We start from the raw sequence: 26,952 nt of genomic DNA on the forward strand, positions 1-26,952 counted from the left end.
TTTTGTCTAAGACAAAACAATATATGGGTAAATGCAGCAATAGCTGAAAAGAAAGAATGTTTAAATTAAAGAATTGTGTTCCCCATTCTACCTGTTGTCCAATGCATCATATTGGATCATTCTGCAAGTCCTATGGCATGCTGTACAAAGACTTACAGCTGTAAATTAGCAGAGGCCTTAAAACAATCTAAAATTATGACAATAATAGGTCTATATAATAATATGATAATAATCCTTGCATTTGATATAGCGCTTTTCACGTCTTCTCGACGTCTCAAAACGCTTCACAGGATAGACTGTAAAGTGAATTGACCATATATTTGTGGTCTGTGTCTTAATCAGGGCCAATTAAGACTTTTACAGTGATGACATTAATTTTTTTTGTGCTGAATAAAGAAAAGCCAATGGAAACATAGGCTGTGTAATTTTTAAATTAATTAAACACATGTTTGACCCAGATTTTTTCCCTAGAGTTCTTGCCAGTGTTACTTTCACCTAAATTGACTATTCAGGTAGATATTGACAAAGTAGCAAAGTTTGAGCCAGTGAGCGTTTTTGTAAAAAATCTTACTTATTTGTAAAAGTGCATCTCTCAAATGCTTAAACTATTTTATGTTGCCATTTTCTCCACACTTTATATTGAAATTCGCCCCCATGTAATTTTGGTTATCTATTGGGGAACATAGCTATCACTAAATTGTTTTTATTATTAATATCTATTATTAATCTGTTTAATGCAGAAAATCTAAATGTATTAGAAGCCAAAGTTTAATAAAATTATTTCATATATTATTTAACTATTTCACAATAATTCATACAGTGCTGACTAAATTAAAAATCTGTCATTTCCTTGGTATAATCCAATTTTCATTTTTTTAAATTTGCATGGATATTATAGCTTACATTGTCATATTAACAATGTGTGCTAATTCCTAACTAGTTCTTTTATGTGCATAAAGTTTCAAAATTATAATATTTTGCAAAAATATTCAATTGTTTATATGAAATTTAGTGATTACTAAAAAACACTTTTAGCATTTCCGTTAAAAACATTGCAAACATTTTGGTTTGTTTTAGCTCAGTAATAGTGCTTGCAACATTTCTGGGGCATAGCAGTAAAATGAAAATATTTGCTGTGTTATTAGTTTTAGAATCATAAAAAAAGCATTATAGCCATCAAAGTAATTTATGTTAAATAATTTAAAATGTCTGATATTGTGCAGCAGAGCTTGAAAAGTAGACTGTTAAACAAGAATTATTCAAGGCTTAAATTGTCTGCTACTGGGAGCAATAAGAGGTGCCAGTGAAGTTCAGACATTGCAAAGTGCTTGGATTATTACTTTGGATTATTAGTTTGGATTATTGCTTTTAAAAGAATCCTTACAGTCTTTGCAACAGTTCTTACAAATTGTGGCTTACAATGAATGGGGTTTAGAATTAGAATATAATTAGGGCTCTGTCTTTGGTGTTATTAATTTCATTTTTCGGGGTTTATTTTACATTGTCAGAGGTGCTGTCCTTCATATAAAATGTTAAACCGAGGTCCCATCTGCCTGTGCAGGTGGTTGTCAAAGATCCCATGACACTATTCGAGAAGAGAAGGGTCCTGGCCAACAATCCCCCAAATAAAATTGATCATTTGTTTCATGGCTATTTGTTGGACATTACTGTGCACAATTGTGCTGCTATATTTGCCTACAAATGCAATCACATAATTTCTCAATAAATCCTGTAAAGCTCTTTGAGACAACCTTCGGACATGATAGGATGCTGTACCAAATGCAAGGATTATTATTTATTATTATTATTTTTTGAGTGTTTATAACTCAGGGTTTTTGGGGGCTTTTGTTACAGTAATGAAAAGATGCACCTACTGCATCTTCCATTACAGTAACCATTTCGGGTGTTTTTCCGGTGTTTATTGGATAAACACTGATTTAATCTTTTTGTATCGGGCATGTTTTATCAGTTTTTATTGGTTAAAACATACAATCAGAAGCCCTAAATATTTTTTGCAAAGAGACAAGGATGAAATAAGATGTCCTATTATTTACTGTCTTATTGACCGCCATCTTGATTTTAATGGTTTATCAAAACAACAGATTATGTTTTAACTTTGTGGTAGGCATTGCAATTATTCAACAACAACAATAACAGCCACAAAATTACATTTATATAGCACCTTTCACGTCAGGAGGACATCCCAAGGCGCTGGACAGACAGAGTTTCGGACTCTTTATAGTAAGGTAAAGGTTTTATATAGACCTAGAAGAATTAGACACAGACATTTGGCTGGAGTGTCTTCAATTGGAACCTGTGAAATAGTCATTAAAATAAGTGAATCTTTTTTCAGGGATTCTAAATAAACAAATTTCATGACTGATTTACACAAAGGAACCAGCAAGAGTAGTGTCTGACTAGTTACGATTACTTTGCCTTTTTACTAGCTTTCAACATCATTCATTTCTGTACATCAGTTTTCTCTGAATCGAAAGCACATTCTCTTTTGGGTTACAAGGTTGTAAGTTTGAACTCCCAAACAAGATTTAAGTTCCAGTTTAATATTCAGATTCAATCCTGAGATGTAGTCCTTCAGATGAGACATTAAACTGAGGTCTTATTTTCCTGCTGTTCATGTCAATGTTAAAGATCCCATGACTAATGGAACATAGAAAGCAGTTTCTTACAGTGCCCTGGCCAACAATTCTCCATCTTAAATGGTCACTCACCTCATGACTGTTTGTAGGACTCTGTTGTTTGAAAATAACATATGTCGAGAGACATGGAATGTGACTATAAAATCCAACTTCATTCATTCATATACTCTAATACTTTTACCAAGTTCCATCTCCCTTATTTAGAAAACCAACACTTGAAATGCCTCATTAACTTGTACTATTCTCAACTCAAGAAAGCAGGTGAATATTATACATAAATAAATGCATTTTTAAAAGAACATGAAGGAGTAATTCTCAGTAAATGCATGGCAGTGTGATATTTGCCTGGGACTCAACACCATAAGCTGACATTGCCAAAGTTGATACAATTGCCAACAATTGAAGAATCATTCATTTGAAGTAATTCATTACTGTCAATACAGAAGCAAAACATCTGCATCAAATGCTGAAATGAGCTGAACCTCAGTTGCAATGGAAGGGAAGAGGAAATATTTCAATACCAGACTGAAGCTAATACAAACACTCTAACCTCACATTGCTCTTAATTCACAAACAGTTCATCATAAACTGATTCCTAAAAATAGCAAAATTCCCATCATGTCTATATATAATGAGAAAATTATTATAAAAATGTAACAAAAGGATTTCTATTTTTAGAGATGGATACATGATAGACTTTGTTAAATAGAATTTCCAGAAATATCACTTTAATCAGTTGCTTTCTCCTTGAATTGCTGCATAGATCTTTCTATTGTTTTATTCAGAGTTTTTCTGACTAAATTAATCAAGAAAAATCCTATCACAATGTAGGTAGAATAATTAAGTCATTTATGTTGAATTTTTTGACAATCATCTCTTGTAACAATGCAAGAAAACTTAGCTTTTGTTTTGTCTGTATTGGTTGTAAAAATGTCTTCAGTGTCTCTTCCAATTTATGTTTAGTGTGTGAATTAGCACTGAATTGTGAGAGTTTGTGCTGTGATCTTACTTTTACTGGGAACTGAATGAAACTGGAATGAAACTCTTTCAACGCATTTCATGTAGGATCCTCATGTTCAGTAGAAAGAGGAGACCTTCAACCCATCAATCTGGCTGAATTCAAACCGAGAACATATGCTACCCCACAACACCAGCTGATTCCCTTCTACTAAACTGTGATACATGAATTTCATTTCTTCCTCTAATAAATTGAATTATTTCATACCCAACTATGGATTAACTACTCGGTTACACTACAGTGGCTATGTTGCAAATTTTGGTGTGATATTTACCATTGAACAACTTCAGATATGGTTAGAAATTCCACTTGGGTCTGGATTTACCTCATCAACTTAACAGTTTAGAAAATCATAACATTATTGAAACCCACTGATGTACCCAGCAATCATGCTCGAATATACATATCATCCACTCAATATAGAAACAAAATAAGATGCATCCATTAAGGTGTGGATGATAGTAAATTGGTTATAATACGGGAAAACATATGCTGTAATTTGTATAGCTAAAGGCTGCGTTAGTGAGATAGACTATTATATTGTGCTTTATTGTCCTTCTTCAATATGTTTAGAGAAATTCTTCCAGTACTTCTTAACACTACATCCGGGTAGTCCTCTGTTTTGACCAGATTTCAATAAATCTATTAGATTCAAATCTCCCATGATCTCCAATGATCGCCCCATCTCCAATACAATAGGATTCCTGAATCAAGAGCTGCCAATTTCTCATGCTATCTTTGGTAACTTGGGATGATAACCTAGGACCACCCTACCTTGTTACAGCTGCAGTTTATCAGATTAACAGGAGTCGAGTGGAAAGGATCCAAGCCTTTAGTGACTGGTCTACCCCTCCAAGACCTGCCGACAAGCCAGGCGGGCTGGTCTATTATCAGCAGAGCCTTGGATTACTGTGTATCTGCCAGGCTCAGGAATCAGACCAACATTCCATTCTCAAGAATGGAGATAGTTCAGATCCAAGGAGGCTCCTCTTATCTGACTCTTTCCCCATCCCCTCTCCAAGGAGGATAGAGATGTATTCTCAATAGGCTTAAAAAACACTGCAGTAATATTACTACCACCTCCTGAGCTTGATCTTCATCCAAACTCTGGAAACAATTGTATGAGTTTGGACAAGTACAACTGTTTTGCCTTTGTCACTCATGTCTTGGGTTGCACTCCTCAAAGTAAATCAAACACTAGCAGCCTCAGCCTCTTATTTATTCATTGGTAGTGGAGGCAAAAATGATGGAATATTTAATAAACTTTAAAGTGATCATGTCTTGAATAATAGCCTAATAAAAACGAATTAAAATATAATAGGAAATTGCCACTAATTGCATACTAGGCTATTGCCATTTCTTGTTATTAGTTTATATTTATTACAGTTATAGTGTATTAGGCAATGTAGAAGCCAATACTAAATTAATGGTTTGCATACAGCACACCCATTGACAATAAAACATTGAATTAGATATCAGCTTGCGATGGCTGGAGTACAGAAAACAGTTTTGTTTTGGATTCTAAAGACATCACACTATCTATTGCTAGTCGTTAAGACCACTGGTTGTTGCATTGACTTTTTGTTACGGTTGCACCATCACATACAATGTAGAGAATATGTAAAGAATGAGCAACAGTCTCTCACGGAAAACTCATTGAAACGTATGAACTTGAAGGGTAATGTAGGTATGCCTAACATCAGAAATGATTCTTCTCCTTTTCACTGTACTTATTTAATCTGTTACTTTAATCCGTTTAAATATATTTATTTAAAATGTAATGTGAATATGGATCCATATTACATTTCACATATTCTGACAAACAAAAAATGTTGGTGTTGCTTACCACAAAACGTTTGAGTCTGTTGGTACATTAATCTCAGAGGTTGTTCAATGATATGGTTGCTGATTAACATTGGAGCTCTATACATCAATGAGCAAAACCAGAGAAAAGTTAAGCCTCTGCCTTGAGATTCACACAAGCATTTTAACACCATAAATGTGCTAATTCTTCCATTCTATATTGGACACCTTAGCATCAGTAATTTATGACCAGAAAGTATAACAAAACCTACATCAGAATTTAACAGGAACTCGAGAGATCATTTAACTTTTGAAATTAAGAGCTGTAGAATACTGCACTGCAGATATACTATTGGAGAGATCTGAGCATCACATGTTTGTGAGTCAACTCCTGTAGTTATGGTGTGGAGAGAAAGCATTTGCATAAATGTAATTCATTTTGAAGCAAGCTGCTTAAACTTGCTATCCATTAAAACAATAATGTCATGCATGTTGCTGCTGCTGCTGCTGCTGCTGCTTCTGCTCCTACAGGCTGTTCCAACAGGCAAGTGCTCTATGCATGGTTATTCCACATCCCAAAAGGGTTGTAACAGCCAAGGCTGAGATGCAAATTAGAAGGCAATAAAATTAGAAGGAAACAATGATGAAAGTGTGACTTCCTGGAATTAATTTTGATTGTGTGCGAAGAGGTGGGGTATTGTCTGAACTATTCTTCCCATCAGGCTACTTGGCATTTGCTACAATCATGAATCTTAATAAAATGTACTTTGCTGCATATGCTAGAAATGGTATATGGGAGGATAAAATCTCCACATTGTTATTAGTTCAATTAGTATTTCAAAGCACAATCCTATACATTCAGTGTGATCTCCAAATACCTACAGTGCATTATTGCGCTGGTTCTACACTGAATAAGAAACTGAAACGGATTCAGTCAGCTAGCTATCACTTAGCATTGTAATTGGCTGTCTGACCCCTCTTCCGCATGGAACTTGATCTCTTTTTTTAGCTAAAATAATGCACGGATGTAGCTAGAAGATCTCAAGTACGTGCATAGCAACTCTCAGTGCAATTTTGTACCAACAAATGAAAATAAATTGAAATGGAAAGATGCCAAAGTGGGTAAATGAAAGAAAGAAAAGTAGCTAATAGCACTGGTCATTGCTATTCCTATGTTTTCGGGTCTGAGTTACGCAAGTAGAAATACCTTGCCATGTTTCATTGGCAGAGGCTACAAATGGCTCAAGATTCCAATAACGTAAAGCTGCTTCTAATGAACAGATTTTTACATATCTACCCATGTGTTCAGGACTACAGAGTGAATATATTCCTACGACAAACATGGAATGATCCACGATTAGCCTACAGTGAATACCCGGATGATTCCTTGGATTTGGATCCTTCCATGTTGGATTCTATCTGGAAGCCTGATTTATTCTTTGCCAATGAAAAGGGTGCAAGTTTTCATGAAGTGACGACAGACAACAAACTGCTTCGGATATTTAAGAATGGAAATGTTTTGTACAGTATAAGGTAAGATTTGCTTTCCTGTAGTATGTTACTTATGTTTTTCCTCTTTCTAAGATGTTAACTCAAATTGGGGATCATTGGGCAATTGTCTCACACTGTATATTCTGTACAATGCTGTAGCGATCCTGAAGTATATTTAAATTATAGCAATTGTTCGGAGTTTGGGAAGAAAGTACAACGAATTCCAATTTATATAGCGCCTTTCAGTTTTTAAAAAATAAGTATTTCAAAGCACTTGACAAATATTGTGTTGGACGAGCAGGGACAAAGAAATGTTGACAAAGAAATGTTGCATGGTTGAAGAGATCTGTTTTAACAGGTTTTTGAAGGCATGGAGAGAGGTAGCACGGTCAAACAATTTTGAAAGAGACTTTGAGAAGATTGGATCATAGTGGCTGAGTTCTGGGTCAGTTGAAGCTGCTGGACAGTTGAACAATGGAGACTGAGAAGGAGAGCATTGGTAACATCTATCCTCGAGGGGACAAAATGGTGTAATATGGATTGAATGCTGAGCTTCAGAGTCAAATAGTTCTCAATTACTGGAATACTGGAAGCTACAGTATTTATTGCTGACAACAATCTCAAATTATCAATTTCACTAAGATGTTGTTATGATTTATTAAAATGAAAATAGCAAGATTATTGGCATTTTTATATCAGGCAGTATGGTACCAGGATCTTTTCTATTGTTGTTGGCTGATGGTTGGGTCACAGTGAATTTTTTAAACCAAATTATTACAAATGCAATGCAATATAATTTACATTTATAATGTGCCTGTTACATCAGGAGGACATCTCAAAGTGCTTTACACAGCAAAAAGTATTAGTGGTATTTGTAAGGTAATCAAAGACACTGCACTATTCATTCACAGTGGAAAATGTTGCATTTCATTTCTTCCAAAAATGCCATTATAAATATGGAATACAAATTTTGTTGCTTCTAGCAAACAGGGCATTATGTACTCGCAAATTACATAGATCTGCATAGAAGGTTAAGCATGGAAACAGGGCATTCAGCGTAATCAGTGCCAGTGATTATACTCCATGTTAGCTTCCGCCCTCTCCTAAATTCCCTCGCCCATAAAATACAAATTAGCTCAACAATATTGTTACCTCATTTAATGTTTCAATTTGGGTGGTATTTTTCAGATTATTTTATGGTTGTTTCAGAAAGATATTTGTTTGACTAAAAATGGTCAATCTGATCATTTTTTTTCCATCAGCAATTTTCTCCATGAATTTTCTCCTGTGGGGATTTCACTCCTAAGGGAAAGGGCTATTGCTTTCTGCCTACTCCCTTCACTCCACTGTTAATGATAGGTGCCAGCTGGTCTCTAACAGACATTCTTCATGTGTGATACTGGACTGCAAGTATTAGCAGACTATTCAAGTGTGGGGATATCACAGCCAATACCGATCCTATCCTCATCCAGCACCACACACACACACACCCCTTCCATCTGAGCTCATTCAGCTGTATAGACCAGGAATGTCTCAGGTGTGGGCAACTCAGCTGAATTAGCTGATGTCAGCTAAGATGCACTAGAGGTGCTACAATTAGCCTCAGGACCCAAATTTAGCAGAAGGAGGGGAAATCAACCATAGTTTCCACTCATGATCACTGTCTAGTGATCCTTATTGGAAAGTGCAGATATGTGTTGTGATACCCTTTGTAGTCAAACAGCAGTTATTATCTAAAGTCAGACTTAAAATCCTTGGATCAGGCAGCGAAGAGCTGCAAGCATCCTGGAACGTATTGCATAATCTCTCCATGTATAGATGGCATCCATATGTGGAACTCTCAGTTTGATTTGGCCACTCATAAACATGATGATGGATTTATGAATATGTCAAACATTCAGCTGACCAAAAATAATCCTCCAGTAAGAAATAGCACCTTCAGGCGAGAAGGGATGAAAAGTGGAAAAAAAGAAAATTCTCCTCCTCTTGATCTATCATTTCCTTGTACTCTTGAATAATTCATAGAGGAAAGAGCCATAAAATCAAGTGAAAGACTCCTGTGGGAGAAGTGGTTGAATGGACACACACTGATGGGCAACATAATTGAATCTCATCAGCCATCATCTTTGTTCACAAATATAGATGAATTTTTTTGAAGCACAGAATATAGTATTGACAGTGAACTTCAAAGAGTCCATTCACTGATGGCTAATAATGTGTGTCTCCATTTATTATTGCCTTATTATTTTAGCTCGATTGATTTCTAATTACTCAAACAGTGGATTATCCCTTTGTTGCTGGTTTAAGAATCTTATTAACTGCCGCAATCTGTACGTATTTTGAATCCATTTCTTTTGTTCCAATTTGGCACACATTTCTGAGATGTTCTCAAGATCTCTGGGGACTAACTGCTTAAAAGCCAGGAAGTCTTTTGATTTTTTTTAGTGGAAGAGGACTATCACTGTCAAGTTGGTAAATGTCACTATTGTAAATGGGTTCCAGAATCCAGAAAGGTCATTATTTTAATGAAATGATTTGGTTCCCCACCCCCCCTCCACATTTTATTGCCATTTACATTAAATTAATAGCAATGACATTAACAACTCCCTTGAAACGTTGGATTAGTAACCACTTTCTCTTGCAGTCATTCCACCCAAACCCATGAAAAGATAAGATTGGAATAATTTGTAATGAATTTAAATTTGAGATGGGTGAAATTGACAGCTCACACTGCAGTTAGTTGGTTACCGGAGGCATCTGCTTGATAATAAATATCTCACTGGTAACAGACACTCCTGCATTCTGGAGTTATGCCAAATGGCACATCTGTGCATATAGGTTTCTTCAGTACCAAATCTCTCATTTACATTTCATAACCAGTGACTATAAAACAAACTCATCCTGAAATCGTCAAAATAAAATGTCTTCGTGACACAGTAAAGTGTGTTAGCATCTGGATTATTTAAAATGAATTGCTGATTAGTTCTGGTCAACAGTTGTTTTCCTGTCCGAGGGATTACTTAGAATATCAGCGCAGAATGTGAGTGGTAGGAGAATGCCTGTTGTGTTGGTGTAACTGACCCCCAAAGGCATCTATGTTATTTTTGTGCTCATTGGTACTGATCCTAAAATTGTCAGCTTCTACTTTTATCTCAGTCAGAAAGGCCAGAGTAAAAGCATTCTGTTCTTTTGTTTGCAAAATGCTGTATTGTACTATCTCCACCAGATAACTTGTCTATTAAAAAAACATAGGGTCACTCAATCCACGACTGTTTGCGGGACACTGCAGTGTGCAATTGGCTGTTGCGATTCGCCCACAAAATATACAGTCAGTTCACTTTACAGTTTATTCTGTGAAGCGCTTTGAGACGTCTCGAAAATGTGATAAGACGCTGTACTGAATGCAAGTATTATTATTACTATAATTACCATGGTCAAATATCAGTAATGCAATTGACTAACATTTATTGTATTAGAAATCATTTTGCATTTGTTAGAGCTTTGATCCTGTATCTTTGTTGACTTAGTACTTTTTTCCCTCTAAAAGTGGAACTTTTTCACATGCCTTGAGAACAAAGAGTTACTTTACAAATTTTCTAAATTCTATAATATCACAACAAAGTATGGAATCCATTCCAAAATCTCTTTGTCTTCCTGTCTTCCGTCCCCACTTTAAAGTCCACCTTAATACCTATCTTTTCGATTGTCCTTTCAGGTACCTCTCTCTCCCCAATCCCCTGCACCAGCTCAGTTATCCAAACAACTGTGTAAAGCGCTTTGTGACATTTTCGTAATTTGTTGTGTGTGTGACAAATTGGCTCATTACTGATTCATAACTGAATGTTCAATATGATCAAATTTAATACAACAACAACTTGCATTTACATAGGTTCAGATGGGTTAGCATCCAGGAGCGCTTGTACATACTCTCTTTGCATTTAGAGATCAGTCTTTTTCACTATCAACTTAGAACATCAAACTGGTGTCCCTCAATACCCACTATGAGTCATACAGATCAGGACGATACTTGGTTCATGTTAGTTACCAGATCTCAGCCAAGCAGTAATCTGAACATCACAATTGGCCTCAGTATCCCAGCCTAGAAAGGGAAAACATTAACCTGGAACTTGCTCTTAATAGCTATCCAGTTACCTTCTAGGAATGTCTGTGTTTATAGATTTTGAGTAAGGAAACCATTGACCTTTATTACCCCTCGTGGTTGAATACCTACCAACAATCTCCAACTCGGCTCAAACATGTTAACTAACCACTTAAACAATCTTCCAGGGTTGTTGCTACCATGGACCCTGTACTTCAGGAGAAATTGCTGTGTTCAGAAGAGGTATAGGGGAAAATAAGCCAAATTAATTGCAAACATTTCTCTTTTAAATAGATTTCAGGATCTCTTTCACACAGCAGTTGTGTTTTTTGTTTGAATTTTACAAAAGCTGCAAAGCGCCATAGCTTTATTTAGAGCAGTGTTTTCCTATTAGCATTCTTTACCCTTTGCGCTTGACTTTCAATAAACAACAATGTGAAATCAGCAAAGTTAAGACCGTGAGGCCAACCTATAGTCCTTTACAAGCACAAGGTTGTACTAACATTTCAGTTGCATGGATAAAAGAGCCTGACAATAAATACCAGAGAAACAGCCCATGTTTTTATTGAATAATTACTGGCTTTTAACTTGTCTTCTTTCCTTTGTTTTTAGTTTATTATGTTTTCTAGTGAACTCCAGGAAGAGGCAATGAAAATGCTGCACTATTAAATAACAGATCTTTTGATTGCATTTTGCTCTCACTGAGGTGAAGGATGCCAGTGATGAAGATTGGAACATTAGCCCTCTTGTTTCTAATATTAACAACAAGCAAATGTGCTCCACCAATAGGAGCAACACATGACAACAACAAATTGCATTTATATAACACAGAGTGTTGATAAGGGGCAGTTTGGAGTTCCCTCTACACTGTTCCTAACACTTCAGTCTATTTTGTGATATTTGTTGATGGGATTTCTTAATTAAAAAATCCATATGGGATTCTTTCTGTTAACATGAAGCATATCACACACATCATGTTGACTTTAAGGCACCTGATCTGATCAAGTTGAAGCCTTTATGTGAATCAGCACAATGGAGATCCAGATTTCTTAATCAAGAAATCCTGTTAAGAAATCTCACAAAACTGTGCCTTAATCTTAACCTCAGAATAACAATTTCCTTCTACACCAGTTTTATTTTTTCTCATTGTGACCACCATTCTTATTGAGTGGTGGAAGCAAGTTTGTCCAGTTATCAATCACCAGTGCTTTTTTTTACTAAGAAACATTTTGTGAAAACGTCATGGTAAACTACTGTTGTGCATTTTCAAAATTTTTAGTGTGATGATGTGTTAATGTTAATACGTGTTAATTAATCTCAAATATTTTATTCACTGGTGTAGAGGGCCAGTGCCTGAAAATGATGTTAAGAATGTTTCAGCAGGTTTTTCTCTTTTCGTGATAGTGCCTCTTTAGATAACAGTTCTGTACTCTGATCTCTTCTCCACTGGGAATGGGATTGACATCAGACAAATTCATCTCACACAGGACACTTAACAACCAGCAGAAAGAGAGAGAGAGAAAAGTCTTTTTTATTCCATCTTTCTGATTTAGATCCAGGTTTCAAAGATGAAAGAAGTGTCCTAATCCTCTACACCACACAGTCCCCTGTGCTGAAAAGATAAAAGGTTCCCTAATATGTTACCTATTTTTCAGACTTACACTGACATTATCCTGTCCAATGGACCTGAAAAATTTCCCAATGGATATGCAAACATGCGCAATGCAGTTAGAGAGCTGTAAGTAACTGGGTTACATATGCATGTACACAAGACTAATTTTAGTCTCTGTGCATTGTCAAGCCACATCTCATAAAAGTGAATAATAGACACATGAACCTTGCCAACTATAGTGGCATGTGTCCCTTTCCATCTCCCATGTAATCAGTTACATACCAGTGCCAACTATTTTATTTCATATCAAGCTGCAAGAATTTCTTTCTACCAGTATACAAGCTAAGATGTTTCATCTGACATGAAAAATTGGATTTTAAAAATAGTCAATATTTTCTCCAGGCTTTGACTGAAATTGAAATGCATCTTTCAGTAGTTCAGTTGTAGCTGTCCTCAGCATTGCAATTAATTTCTCAATTTTGGGCGTTATGGAGCAGGCCAGAGAGGAAATTGGTGAGACTAGTTTTTCTCAGAGAAACACCTGTCCTATTGAATGGACTGAAGCAGCATTGATGCCAGGCTGATAGGTGTCCGTGGCCCAGACTGGCTGAAGGAGAGTGATGGGGGAGAGTACTGAGCCACATGTAAACATGGGAAGGAGACAAGGTACTTTGCTTTGTCTACAACATAATATGTTTCTTAACAAAAACATAGGTGAATTTTATCTTTATGAAGGTTGTCAAAGCTCAAAGTATTTAACAATATTTTTGCTTGATGCATCAGTGTCATCATAACAGTCAGGTGTAAGTAGAAATCATTGTCCAATAATGCTCTTTAATCCCCCAAACTCTGATGTACAATACTTCCTTGAAGTGTTCAAAAGAAAGCTGGAAAGATACTTAGTATATAGTATATTTAGGGATTTGGAGAAAAGGCAGAGAAATTGAATTACGGTTAGTTGCCAGAGACTAATAGAAGAGGAGGCGTGATGTTATTGAGTGTCCTATTTCTATTCCCAAATTCTTGCACAAGTGTAACATTGTTATTCTCCAACTCAAGCATCACAAGTAGCCTCTCACAGAGAGGTAACTAATTCACTGCCAAATTGACCTCCCAGTGTATTAATAATTCACATTCACAACAATGGCTCAGCTCACTGACAAAAGGCCAAGTTGTGACAACATCACATATTGATATTGTTACGTCCTCATTTCCATGATAACTTGGCACATTATTGAAACCTGGCCTAGTGATCCTTTCAATGTACTCCCAGAATGAAATATTCAATGTTATTTTCTTATTAGAAATTAAACACTTCTGCTTTATCATTTTAAAAAGAATATTCTCTGAATACTAAGTTGAAAATTGGCACCTTGATAATTCTTCCTATTATACCAGCTATAATATCTATATCTATATGTGTTTGTGGGCAACTTATTGCCAAATTAATATCAAAGACTTTAATAGTAACCACAGTCAGAGGTTGCAAGCTTTCAACTTATTAATCTTCATGTTTGGTAAAGTTTTTTGGAAGCCACATAAAGTACAATTATTTCTTCAAGTAACTTATCAGGCCTGACCAATTATGTGAATTAATTTGCCCCTTCAGTGCCTCTACTCAGTCTGAGGTTGGAAACTGCCTGAATAATTTAGTTCAGTCTAGATCACCATCTCCCCTTCAGCACTTGTAGCTAAGTATTCAACCCAGTACCTCCTTCCTGACACAATGCCTTAACAGTAATTTCCTATATATTTCTTCCTTTGACTACCTCTTTAAAATAAAATGCAAGTTGTAACCAACAATTGGTGGTCAAGTTGTGGCATTTCTTGTTGGGATTTTGAATTAATTCAAGTGGAGTTCATTCCAGCAACAGAAGTACATCATGCCAATAGCAGGGACCCCTCTCAAAAGTAGATCAATTTGGAACAGTGTTCTCGCAAGCAGCTTCACATATTTGTTTTGTTAAGAGATCCAGTTAAAAATAACGGCACATTTGACTCCTTTTTACTAATGCAGTAATCCTAGGTGTGCACGAAGGTTTGCAATGGACAGTTGACGATGCAGCCTGGAAGAGTAGTTATTTTCCAGAACACAATATTGGTTTGATGATCTCGTGCAGATCCGAACTTTGATGTGAATCTCAGGGTTTTGAAGACTAAAGCATTTGTGATCTGCAATCACTAATCTCAGCACTGATTGATATTTTTTTCTTGTGGCAAAATTCAACTATCTTTAATCATATTTAAATAGGTTAATTTTTGAGATACAGTAGTGCTAAGGACAACTCAATCATCAACCCCTCAACATTTTCTGAATTGCTGCATGCTGAACAGCAAACTATCTAATCTGTACTGTGATAACATTTATAATAACCACCAATCTTACTTGAGCAATGTAAATTCTAAACTTGCCCAATATTCAGCTATGAATGTTAGTTGCTTCATACTCATTAAAATTGTTGGTTCTCCACTGAGAATGTATATGTAGGGAGGGAACTATGTATACACAGCAGTGAGTGTGTACAATAGCTGGTCAACACAATTCTAAAAGTAACTGGATCGCACAATACACATTCTTTTATTTAGGGATCTACTGTATTGAGAGAATCAATTATACTATAATTATACAGACCTGGCTGTTAATTTTTGATAATTTATTAAATGGTCCTTAGCTTTCATAACATTCTTATACCAAAGAATCCTAAATGTGTTTATATATGTATATATAAGGATGCATACATGAGTTAGAAGTGAATAAAGAGGTTTGGAAGAGGGGAATAGGAGGTGAGGAAACTCATGTGGAATATGAACACCGGTTGGGCTGAATGGCCTGCTATATTATTCTATGTAAAAAGAATCATAATAAAATTATCGGGGAAGCTTAAGTCAAGACATTCTCATTACACTTAGTTACTAGGAAAATTTAAAATCCATTTTAAAATCTGAACAAGAAGTAACATGCAAATCCAGAGGCATAATTTGTAATCAATGTCAATTCTATAACAATATTCTAATTGTTGAGACATGCTACTAATGTGATTAGATATTTCAATTATCTGCCTACTGCACGGTTGCTTCTTAGAATTACTGTGTCATTTATATCTCAAGAAGCATGAAAACACAATAAAGTTTAATCAAAAAAAGATTTATGGCTCAGTAGATCGTATACAGACGTGCAGAGGATAAAGCTTATCTATCAAAACGTTCACAGTGGATACAACTGCAATTATGTGTAATATTTCCAAAGGTTCTAATAGAAAAGGTTATCATTTTGGTGACAGCAGAAGTTGTTTTACAACTGAAACTTAGGTCTAAGATTGGATGAGATTTCTCAATAATCATGTTCTTCTCTTGAACAATATCAGTTTGTGTCAGCATTCTTTTCTAGGTGCTAAACTAGAGTGATAGAATATAATTGCCGGAAATTCAACATTGAAGATTAATCATCTCTTTTAACAATGGCTTTTAGAATATCTATTAAGTTCTTCATGAAATTTGGAAACGATTTGTTTTCCCCCTTTATACCTGTTATAAATTACGCATTTAACTTCCTTCCTCACTTTTATTCCCCTGCAACTATTTTAAGCCATTACATTGGTAGGATGGGATTATTGAGATTGCAGACATCTCAATCATTGTACTGTGCTTCAGATAAACCATCCCAGAGATCTAAGCTACAATCCATTCTTAAGAAATACATCCCAAATAATCAGATTTTTCAAATATTGCTTATTCTTTATAAATTTTTAAAAATTATATTTCTAAGATAGTTAAAATTTACTAATGCTTCCTAATGTATTACATCTAGATCAAATATGATATTATGATTTTTCCAGCATATTACTGTATCCCCTGGATCCATCAACCATGATAATGGAATTGTACAGAACCTTGGTCTGTTTCTACCTGCTTATCTTCATTTCCATTGGATAACTGCCATGTTGGTCTTGTGTCTGTCTCTGATCATTTCCACTGCAAACATTGACCATCCTCATAATTCTGATCATCTTACACCCTCTAGTTCCATTACAAACATCATATCGCCATTGGACATCTAAGGTAAAGGTTTCATACACCAACCTTGATTTTTATTCTTCATCTGGTTTAATCTTCATGGATTAATTTGCATTTTCACTCTTGGTTTGCAGTTGGATACACAATGAATGATCTGATATTTGAGTGGTTGGAGGATGGCCCAGTGCAGGTTGCAGATGGACTAACCCTTCCACAGTTTATTCTGAAGGATGAGAAGGAGCTGGGATACTGCACAAAGCATTATAATACAGGTATGTTTAATCAATCAGAAGTTCAGTAGAATCATATTAATGGGAACTCACCCAAAAAAGCCAAATATAGAGTCAGCAAGTGTTCACAATGGTAAACTGTGCAGTTTTAGCTGGTTAGACTCCAGCAGTATCCAGTTGCACACTCTTGAGTCCGCAAACCTTGGCTTTTCCTAGTTCTTATCTATTGCTTTCCAGGATTATAAATCATTTTGGAAGAGAGAGAGAGTGGACACTGTACTCCGCAGATAGGGAAATTTCCGTGTATAAGCATAGGCAACAAGTGAAAATATTCTTTGGTTTGGGGCTGAGCTGATCCATGTTCCTGTATTTCCTGACCGTGCTTTGCTGAAGATTGCAGAGTGTATGGGTGTCTCTGTCAGTTTGTGTGTGTGTCCTGGTACTAAATCCAACTCTCACTCACTCATCTAATTGACTGCTACACTCGTTTACTTCACATCCCATTACAGATACCCCTCTCCAGGCTGAAACACCTCATTAGCCAAAACTGGAGTAAAGTTGGTGAGTTGATAAATAGATAGATTTGAGGGGGGCTGAGCACACTCGCGTCATAGCCATCTGCCATCTATGTGCATAAGTGGAAATTTTAATTTGGTATGGATACTCTTAAACATGGGGATCAGCTTTTACATATGTTAGAATCTGACTGATCAAAAAAAATACAGTATAGCAATTCCTTGTAATTCATTTACTGGTGTTCTGCTGTTGAACACATCATATTTCACAACTTATCACAATTAACTCCACAATGCTGTGCTTGTCATTTGAATGTAGAACTAATATTTTTCCACTTATAGCATGTAGCAAAGTCTGTCTATTTAATAAGAGAGAAAGAATAATGTTCCCAAGTCATAGAACAATCTGTTTAACTAGCAGTAAGGGTTTGGAGTAATATTTGGTGGCAAAGTGTTTGGAAATGTGTGTGCTCCTTAGTTACTGAATAGCTACCTTAAAAAAATTGGTTACTTAATCCACGACTGTTTGTGGGACACTGCTGTATGCAATTGGCTGCCCCATTTCGCCCACAAAATATATAGTCAATTAGTCAATTCACTTTACAGTATATTCTGTGAAGTGCTTTGAGATGTCTCAAAGACGTGATAAGGCGCTATATCAAATGCAAGGATTATTATTATTATCAGCTTGGCAATAAAGTCTCAAAATAATCATGAAATACCCAAAGACACCACATGGGTCAAACCATCACTTCTTCATCAAACTTTCAAAGATTCTCAGTTCTTCTCCTCAATTGGTAAAAAATCTTCTTGCGTTCAGACAAATCTTGTTCTACATCCTAAAAAATAGCAAACAATAAATGCATATTGATAAATGATTATTCATAGATGATACCTTCACTGATACCTCACCTAATATTTTCTCGTACAGTTTTAGCAATATTGGGCTTTGTACATCAACATGATGAAATTAAAATTTGTGAACCCATTTTGATACGTGTGTAGATTCGGATAAATCAGACATGCATTTTGTAAAGGAAACCACCTGAACTCCAGTTTGGTCAATCAGTCTTTCATAGACCTGATGGATAAATGGGCATTCTGAACTCACAGTGGTAACTTCCCACTTACCTTTCTACTCTTGTGCAGTATAAGTGAAATAGCTTTCAGCAGTGAGACAGTTGGGATGCAAATGTCAGATTAATATGCAGAACCCGATGAATTGAACACCTATTTTTATACTAAGTAAAAGCCAGCTGGGACCTGCACTCTGTATGTCATTACTTTATAATAATGTCTCACGTGATATTTTTCAGAGTTAGCAAAATGGAACTATTCTCCTTAGGGTGAAGTAAGCAGGATCTCTTCAGGGCTGAGTTGATTCTGAATTGAGATGCCTGGCAATGGAATATTGGAATGAAATAAATGCGGTAGTTTGGTTCCTAAGCCAGCTAGGTTTGCAATACTTCAGGGCACTGATGACGATGGACCAGCCAGACTGACTCACTGGCTGGACTTGGAGGAGTAGTTGTCACTAGAGGCTGGGATTCTTCCCAATCAGTTCTTGCTAACCCTGCAAGTCAAAGCCTTAACAGGGAGGGTAGTCCTAGCTTGCCGGTGTTTGCAAGTATTGTATTTGACAGGTAAAATGAGTATGAGAGTGATGATATTGTGAGGGGATAGTGAGAATCAGAAGCTCGCTACCAGAAGCTGTGCTTGAAGCAAAGAGTATCAATGTATTTAAGAGAATGCATACAAGAGGGAGAAAGGAATACAGGGGTATAAGAAAGGGGATTAGCTTGAGATGGAGGCTCATTTGTAGTATAAACACATGCTTGGCTGAATGGTATATTCTATGCTATGCTATATCATTCTATGTAACTCTATGAAAGGGACCTTTCTCAAAGATCAGGTAAACCTGATGCATAGCATCAGAATTGTTGACTCCCACTAACATTTTACATTGACAGAACATGAAGCGCCCAGACATTCAGGATACTGAAGGCATCAGCGGATCAACAGAATTGCAAATGTTTTGTGGCTTAATTTGACCTTATTATTTTGATAAACATGAGTGTTGTGACTGGGTTGCTTGAGGCTATTGAATTATTCAAATGGACTGTGGAGCAGTAGCTGAGCTAAATTACCGTTTCATTTTTTTTTAGAAAAATGTCTTCATTATCTATGACGCACAGTGCGTCCTCACCCCAGATTGGCAAATAGATCTGTCAGTCAAGCTCATATTACAGGGGATCAACCCATTAACTGAGTTTTACTCAGCCACCCAAAGAATATTTCCATCCACCGCCTATATTGGTCTGAATCCTCTTTTCAAAATTGTCCTAGATTGAGGTTAGTGCCAGCAGGCCAAAAACATTTCAACCCCAGAGGGAGCACTTAAATCTGGTTGACAGGATAACGATTGAGTTAACCAATATCCTATTTTTAGCTGCATAAATATTCTGTTCCCCACAATCGAGAACATGGAAATCTTCAGTCACAATCGTTGGCACTATTTCAAAGGGAGAGAAACTGGCCACTTTCTCTCCTGGCCAACAATCTCACAGATTTTTTAAAAAAAGTCATTCATTTCATGGATGTTTGTGAGATATTGCTCTGCGCAAATTGGCTGCAACATTCACCTTCAAAATACACAGTCAATTCACTTTAAGTAAATCCTGTACTGTGTGACATCTGAATGGTGTGACTAGGTCCTGGTTCAAATGGTAGGATTGTTATGTTATCATGTGCTGAAACCAGGAATGGGGTGGGGGGTAGAAACACCGGTGCTTTGGCACAATGGTTGGGATAAAGATTTCCAAAGGGAACTATTAAGAAATACTGTTGGATGGTTTAGAAAGGAAATCAGCTGTGGGTATATGAATGATTCAGAACAGTAGTAGCAGCAATGGGAAATCGCAGCAATATGCCTGGAGAGAAGCTGGATGTGATCAGTTGATTGTTTTCGATTGACATGAATGTAAGTTGAGGCTTATAGCAAAGGGCACTCACCACAATAGAGAGCCAATTCTTCAAATCACTTGAGCTGTTCAAAAACTTTAACGCCAACATTTTAAAACAAGAAACTTCACACCGAGTAAAATGAGATAACCATAATCTGCATATCATCAGAGATCTGAAAACTCCAAGCCATTTGTTGTGTATTTTCTCCAACACCCATTAATTGTTAAAATTATTCCTATGATAAAATTTCTGAGCTCATCAAAATTTAAACTTGAGGTACAATTGTATTCAATTTGCATTGTTCAGCATCTGATTATCATGTAAAATGTTAATAATATCACGTAAATAATATCAAGTAGCATTAAATTTAACTACAGTAAAACTTCTTAAACATTTCATCTTTTCATTAATGTATCCAGCTCATAAAATTGCAAGGCAACTAGGAAAATGGTAGCAGTGCTTTATAACCGTTGAACCTATGTTAATACAACAACAATTTGGACTTATATAGCGCCCTCCAGAACGCTTAACAGTGGCAGAAACTGACTCTGAGCGGGCGGTGAGGGGTGGGGTTGGGACTGTGGGGAGGTGTCTATAAACACGGTCGAAAAGGATACATTAAACAGTCACTAGGAATAGTCCCATTAGTTTTTGTCCTAGTAGCTGATTTATGTTAGTAGTCAATAATATCCTGATTGAGTTAAGTTATAACTGTTAATATTTTTTTATGGGAATGGTGTTGGAGAATGCAACATTCAAAGATGTAGTGCTTTCTCACAACATCTTACAACACAAAATATTGACAGGGCCCATTTAAAATTCTCCAATCTATACAATCTGCCACAATTTTAAGAACAACAATGCCTGTGAATAGTTTCAAAGATAAAATCTGTTAAGATTCTGGAATTATTTTAGAAATGACATGCATTTTACAATGCTTCACTATGTAGGAAAAACAATGCTGTTTTGTCTTGTCAAATTGTTTTGTAAGATGAAATAGGCCATTTAAGCAATAAAGACACTTGTGCCGTTTTGCCAGATTATGGCTTGACAGGATCATTGAAGTGTAAGATGAAAAGTTGAGTTGTCAGTTCAGCTTATTCTCACATAAGCATCAAAGTCAACTAAGTTACCTACTTCCCCCTCTACGTCTGAAGAAGTGTCAATTTTGTGCAAATTCGTGTTCCTGTAGTTCATCTCATGCTGCACCAAGTGGAAAATGAAAATGCTCCAAACTAGGCCTAGGAATCCTCGGTCGAGCTCATTATGGCACTCACTGTTGGCTGTCCAGCAGCAGCCACCATGACTGCCCCATCCCACATTTCCATCGCAAGGCCCACCGGCCCCAAATCCTGGGGTTAAACCTCTCCTCCCTCATCCATATTCCCACCCTCCCTGTCAATAACCCCCCACAGCCCCAGGTCTCACACATTCCTCTGCCACCTGTTCCGCTCCGCATCGCCCACGCCTTCCTAACTGCATGTCTTATTAACAACAGAGCAATTAGTGATGAAACATGTGTAAGCTTCAACACCAAGGGAAATATATAAGAGCTTACATATGAAATGCACTAAACCTTTCATGAAATATGTTAAAAAAAAACTATTTTATTGAGAATGTTTTTTTCTTTAACAGGGAAATTTACTTGCATTGAAGTGAAATTTCATTTGGAAAGACAGATGGGATATTATTTAATCCAGATGTACATTCCAAGTCTACTGATCGTCATTCTGTCCTGGGTATCGTTTTGGATTAACATGGATGCAGCTCCAGCCAGAGTAGCTCTGGGAATCACAACAGTGCTGACAATGACTACACAGAGTTCTGGATCTCGAGCTTCGCTTCCAAAGGTGAGGCATTGTTAAGATTTCTAATTGCTGAGATTTCTAACTGGAGTTGTCAATAATGACTTCAAGTCACAAATAGAGACTCCTTCTGCTCAAGAAATATATCATGTCAATTTACTCTGCAACTAAAACCTTGTAAAAATAATAATAATCCTTGCCTTTAAAATAGGGCCTTTTTTCCCAAAGGAAACCTTTTGACCCTATTGGCTTTCACCACCCTTTGCATAAAGATTTTACTCCAGAACTCCCTTTTAGATCTGATAGCAATAATATTATATTATGTTAATTTGTTTTCGACTCACAAACAAATGAGAACACTCTATTCATGTCCACTTTATCAGATCCTTTCAGAAGTTTAAACACCACTATCAAATCCCTTCTCCATTGTCCCATATCCAGAGAGAAAAGCTCTAATGTGTCAAATCTAAAGAAGAAGTGTGATTTTTTTTACATACTTTATATTCTACTGGTTCCTCGTGTTTGTGACCATACTCAAAAAATGCACTGCTCCCACGCAAAGAATATTAAACTAATATTAAGTACACTAAATCAAACAAATCTCAGGAGTTCATTTTTAATTAAAATCAGATAAACAATTTGGAAACAGTTAAACATAATACCAAAGTGCAATTTATAGATCTTGAGCTGTAATTACAAAGAGCCTGAAACATTAATGTTATCGTTTTCGCAGTGTTGAGAGCTGTTTATTTTACTAAATGGTAGAACGAGGTACACTCAGGTTCAAACCATGCTAGAGGCAATATATCTCAATTTTATAGTGTTGATAAAATTCTGGCATGTCGTAGATTACGAAGGTAAAGAATATTGCCAGATTCCAGGGCACGGGGATCAATCCTGAAAAAAATGGTTTACAGATAACATTATGTTGTAGCTATGGGTAATACGCCATTCTAAAACTATTGATTTTAATAATAACAAACTGCATAGTACAAATTAATAGCCTTTCCCATTCATGAAGGGTTTTTTGTCCATTTCTTCCTGTTTAATAGTTATAATAATCATATAAATAACACCTTCATTTAATATATTGCCAATAATGTTGAGATGTTTCAGAGTGCTTCACATATAATTGCTGTCAAGTGTAGTGACTGTGTATTTAGAGGCAAACCAATTTACACACAGCAATGTTCTACAAACAGCCGAAGGATGCACAGATAAAGTAAATATTATTTAGCTATTTTTTGAATTTCCCCCCTCCCCCTCACTTCCTCTCCATAACCATGCCACTAGAATGCTTAGCACCTAGGGAGGGAAAATTATGTTCTCTACTGTGATAGAACAAACTCAATTTGCCTAATACAATTAATGTTGTAAATTACACTGCAATATTAGTATCTAATACAACAACAACAACATAGTAATGTGTACTATATCTTAATGAAGTTAGGTATCCCATTAGAATGGCATTCTCCAGAACTAAATGCAATTGGCACGACATGTTTCTGGTTATTGGAAAGAACCCCCATTTACATGGCTCAAAGGCCCGATTTGTTATCTAATCTTAGCCTATTAAATATTAAATATTATCTCGATATCAGAGAATTGTGGAAAATTCTTAAATTCAGTCTTAATTTAGAAACCAGTACTTTCAAAAGAGCTGGCTTCCAAATTGAAACTTCATTTATGATTTTTTCACAATTCTGCAGAATTTTAAATCAACATTGTCTTACAAACTAAGACTGGGTAGAATATCGGACCTCAGATTTCTTTTTAAGGAAATCCCTATTTAAAAGTACCGTATATTCGATTCAATTATAATATTGTAACTTTGTACCCAAAGGCATATCAGAGCTGAGAAGAACATATTGATTTAGAAACCACATTTATTTGATTGAGAAACAACCTTTTAGTCAATTAAAATGATCGTATGATTTGTGCTCATTAAAACTTTTGTTAGTGTCCCTGTGCTGTAGAATGGAGCTCTAACTAACAGGCTACTTTATTACAAGCAATCAGTTGATTTCTGTACTGCTTCAATAGACGTTTCCATCCCACACTCACGGTGGAAAATATTCCTGACACAATATTTCCAGGTTTCAAGACGGTTATCATTTTGTTCATCCTCCCAGTGCTCTTTCTTCCTTTGAATTTTCGTAACTAACTGAGAAGCAACAGGTCCTATGGAATTATCCCCGACTGCAATCGTTCAGCTGAAGTATTGATTGGTTGAATTTCGATAAGAGAGTCGTATTATTAATTTTGTTATTATTCAAAAAATACAGATCTAATCCATGTTATAAAGATGTTTGTCACAGAATACAGTAATAGTTTTTAAACCAATCATAGCAGCATTCAGATCTTTTCCTTTTAAAAGTCCACTTTCACTTTCTCGAATGTTAGTTGACTTACAAAATACACCTTTACTCCACTTTACAGTAAATCCTGTGAAGCACTGAGACATCCTCCCAACATGAAAGGCTCTAAATCAAATACAAGCTTCAATATTATATTAACAATTTGCATCAGAATGTTCAACCAATTAAAATGAAGATTAATTGGGTCTGAAGGGGTTTTATCAATTCATTTCTAAATATATCCAGTTATGAGATTTTGAGTGGGAGGACATAGATGTAATGGATTAGGAACTGACAAAACAGCCTCTGTTCCGATTGTTCCTACTTTCCTTTTTATAATAATAATAATAATAATCCTTGCATTTGATATAGCGCTTTTCACGTCGGGAGGACGTCCCAAAGTGCTTCACAGAACACACTGTTAAGTGAATTGACTGTATATTTGTGGACAACGCGGCAGCCAATTGCGCACAGCAATGTCCCACAAACAGTCGTAGATTTATGCAGCAAGCATCTGAAAAGATCATTTTGTGAGGAATTCTCAGTGCATACACTCAGGATAGTGGCAGGTTACTAAGCAACAACTCCAGACTCTCCACATGCCTTAGTGTTGTTATATCAAACCATTCCTATCAATAATAAAGCAGTCTTGAAGAAAAAGTGTTTTCCAAATAGCTGCTCTCTCATTTGAACGACTTGAAGCAGTCACCATGAAAAATAATTAGGCCCTACTGCACAATTAAAATCCTCCACCTCATCCATAGCCTTTATAACAAGCTCCTTCTCTTCCACTTCTGAAATAATAGGATCACTTTAACAGGGCATTCAATATTTATCACGTTGGATATCTCTGATGCCGTATTCAATGATGTAAAACCAGGCCTTATGGGCTTGTGGCTTTTGCCTACCAGTTAGTGAGATCCTGGATTCTCTGAGTTTATCCAGTAAAGAACTGGTAGCTTTTTTTTATTCTCTTAACAATTGCTTCATGTATCAAAATGATTGGGGCCCTCAGACTCTTCCCATGCTCACCTTTTTAATGCACTCACAGTAACGGTGCAGTGGCTCAGATTTTGTATTTGCTGTCAATTCAAGGCATAGCAAGCATAGCATGGAATCTAGCCAAACAGGCTTTGTCAGGTGGTCTTGATACCCTGATATCAGCAGATTAAAAAAGTATGCATATAAATTGGGTCTTTTAAAGTTTTGGGGGGGATTTATCAGCCACACATGGACATTCATCATCACATTCAGAGTATCCAAGCCAAATTACTGAGAGTTCCACATATGCATGGAAATTTGCCTTGTATCTGGAATGGAGTGCACGTTTTCTTTCCCTCTGTGGGTCATGCCCTATTCACCTAATCCCAAAAGGTAGTAAGTGAAGGGTGGCAAGAGCCAAGGCTTGGAGATCTCTGAGTGCAAGTTGAGGAAAGTGATTTGTTTGTGCTTATTGAAGTGAAAGATGTCACAGCCCAGTCCAACTGTAGAATAAAGCTCCTTTCATTCTGTCTCACAGTCTGTGTTAATTCCAATCTCAGAACATCATCCAATACACATGTATTTACACATTTCCCCCACCAGCCATCCTCTGAGCGGAATTGGTGATGTGTGTTACATTGGAGGGATTTTTATGCTATGGTGCCATGCCCACTAGGTGTTCGGTTAAGGTTGTCCAAATGCAATTCACATAGAAAGTAGGCATTTTCAATCCATTTTTCTTTGACTGGATCCAAACTCAGCCCCCAGAGGTAAAAGAACAATGTTGAACTCACTGAAGCAACCAGTCCACAAATAAACCAAAATGATAAATCTTTGATCTTAGAAATTTGCAGGTCACCAGAGTACTGCTTTACTGTTCTGCAAGAGAAACATCATGGAAAAGATTTAATCAGATTTTCAGTCATCTTAGGTAACTTTTGTTTGGAATTTCATATGGAGTTGCTTAAACCTCTGGACTGCCAGTAGGTGTATGGAAAGTCCTACCTGCTTGCTGACTGGTTTTCTAAATTGTGAGCTAACACATTATGACATGGAAAATATATTTAAAAGTAACTTGAGCAATAGGACAAGCTTTGTTACTCAAACATTACCAATAACCATGCCAATTTTTCTTTACAATATATCCTGTGGAGTCCTGTAGTTTAGTGGTTAGAGCACTCGCCTTGCAAGCGAGATGATCTGGGTTTAGTTCCCGGGCAGTGCGAAACATTGGGCAAGTTTCCTTACTCCACAAGCTTCTGTTTACCTAGCAGTAAGTAGGAACCTGGTTGTTAGTCGATTAGCGGATCGCTTTTCCAGGGGTAATAATCCCTCCAAAAAAAAATAATAATAATAATTTGGTCACTCAATCCATGACTGTTTGTGGGACACTGCTGTGTGAAATT

At 36.3% G+C, this 26,952-nt stretch overlaps 1 protein-coding gene across 7 annotated transcripts in view; it reads left to right on the top strand.

Annotated features, from left to right (window-relative positions):
* The window catches only part of glra2 (glycine receptor, alpha 2), an 81,055-nt gene that overhangs the window by 27,471 nt on the left and 26,632 nt on the right, over positions 1 to 26,952 (top strand). For all 7 annotated transcript variants that reach the window (XM_007891638.2, XM_007891637.2, XM_007891639.1 and 4 more), the window contains 4 exons: positions 6,788 to 7,011; positions 12,724 to 12,806; positions 16,829 to 16,966; positions 22,039 to 22,253. In XM_007891638.2, coding sequence (XP_007889829.1) covers positions 6,788 to 7,011; positions 12,724 to 12,806; positions 16,829 to 16,966; positions 22,039 to 22,253 — 660 coding nt within the window. The remainder of the gene's footprint in view (positions 1 to 6,787; positions 7,012 to 12,723; positions 12,807 to 16,828; positions 16,967 to 22,038; positions 22,254 to 26,952) is intronic.

The sequence above is a fragment of the Callorhinchus milii genome, unplaced genomic scaffold (assembly GCF_018977255.1).
Source record: "Callorhinchus milii isolate IMCB2004 unplaced genomic scaffold, IMCB_Cmil_1.0 Scaffold4, whole genome shotgun sequence".
Classification (NCBI taxonomy): domain Eukaryota; kingdom Metazoa; phylum Chordata; class Chondrichthyes; order Chimaeriformes; family Callorhinchidae; genus Callorhinchus; species Callorhinchus milii.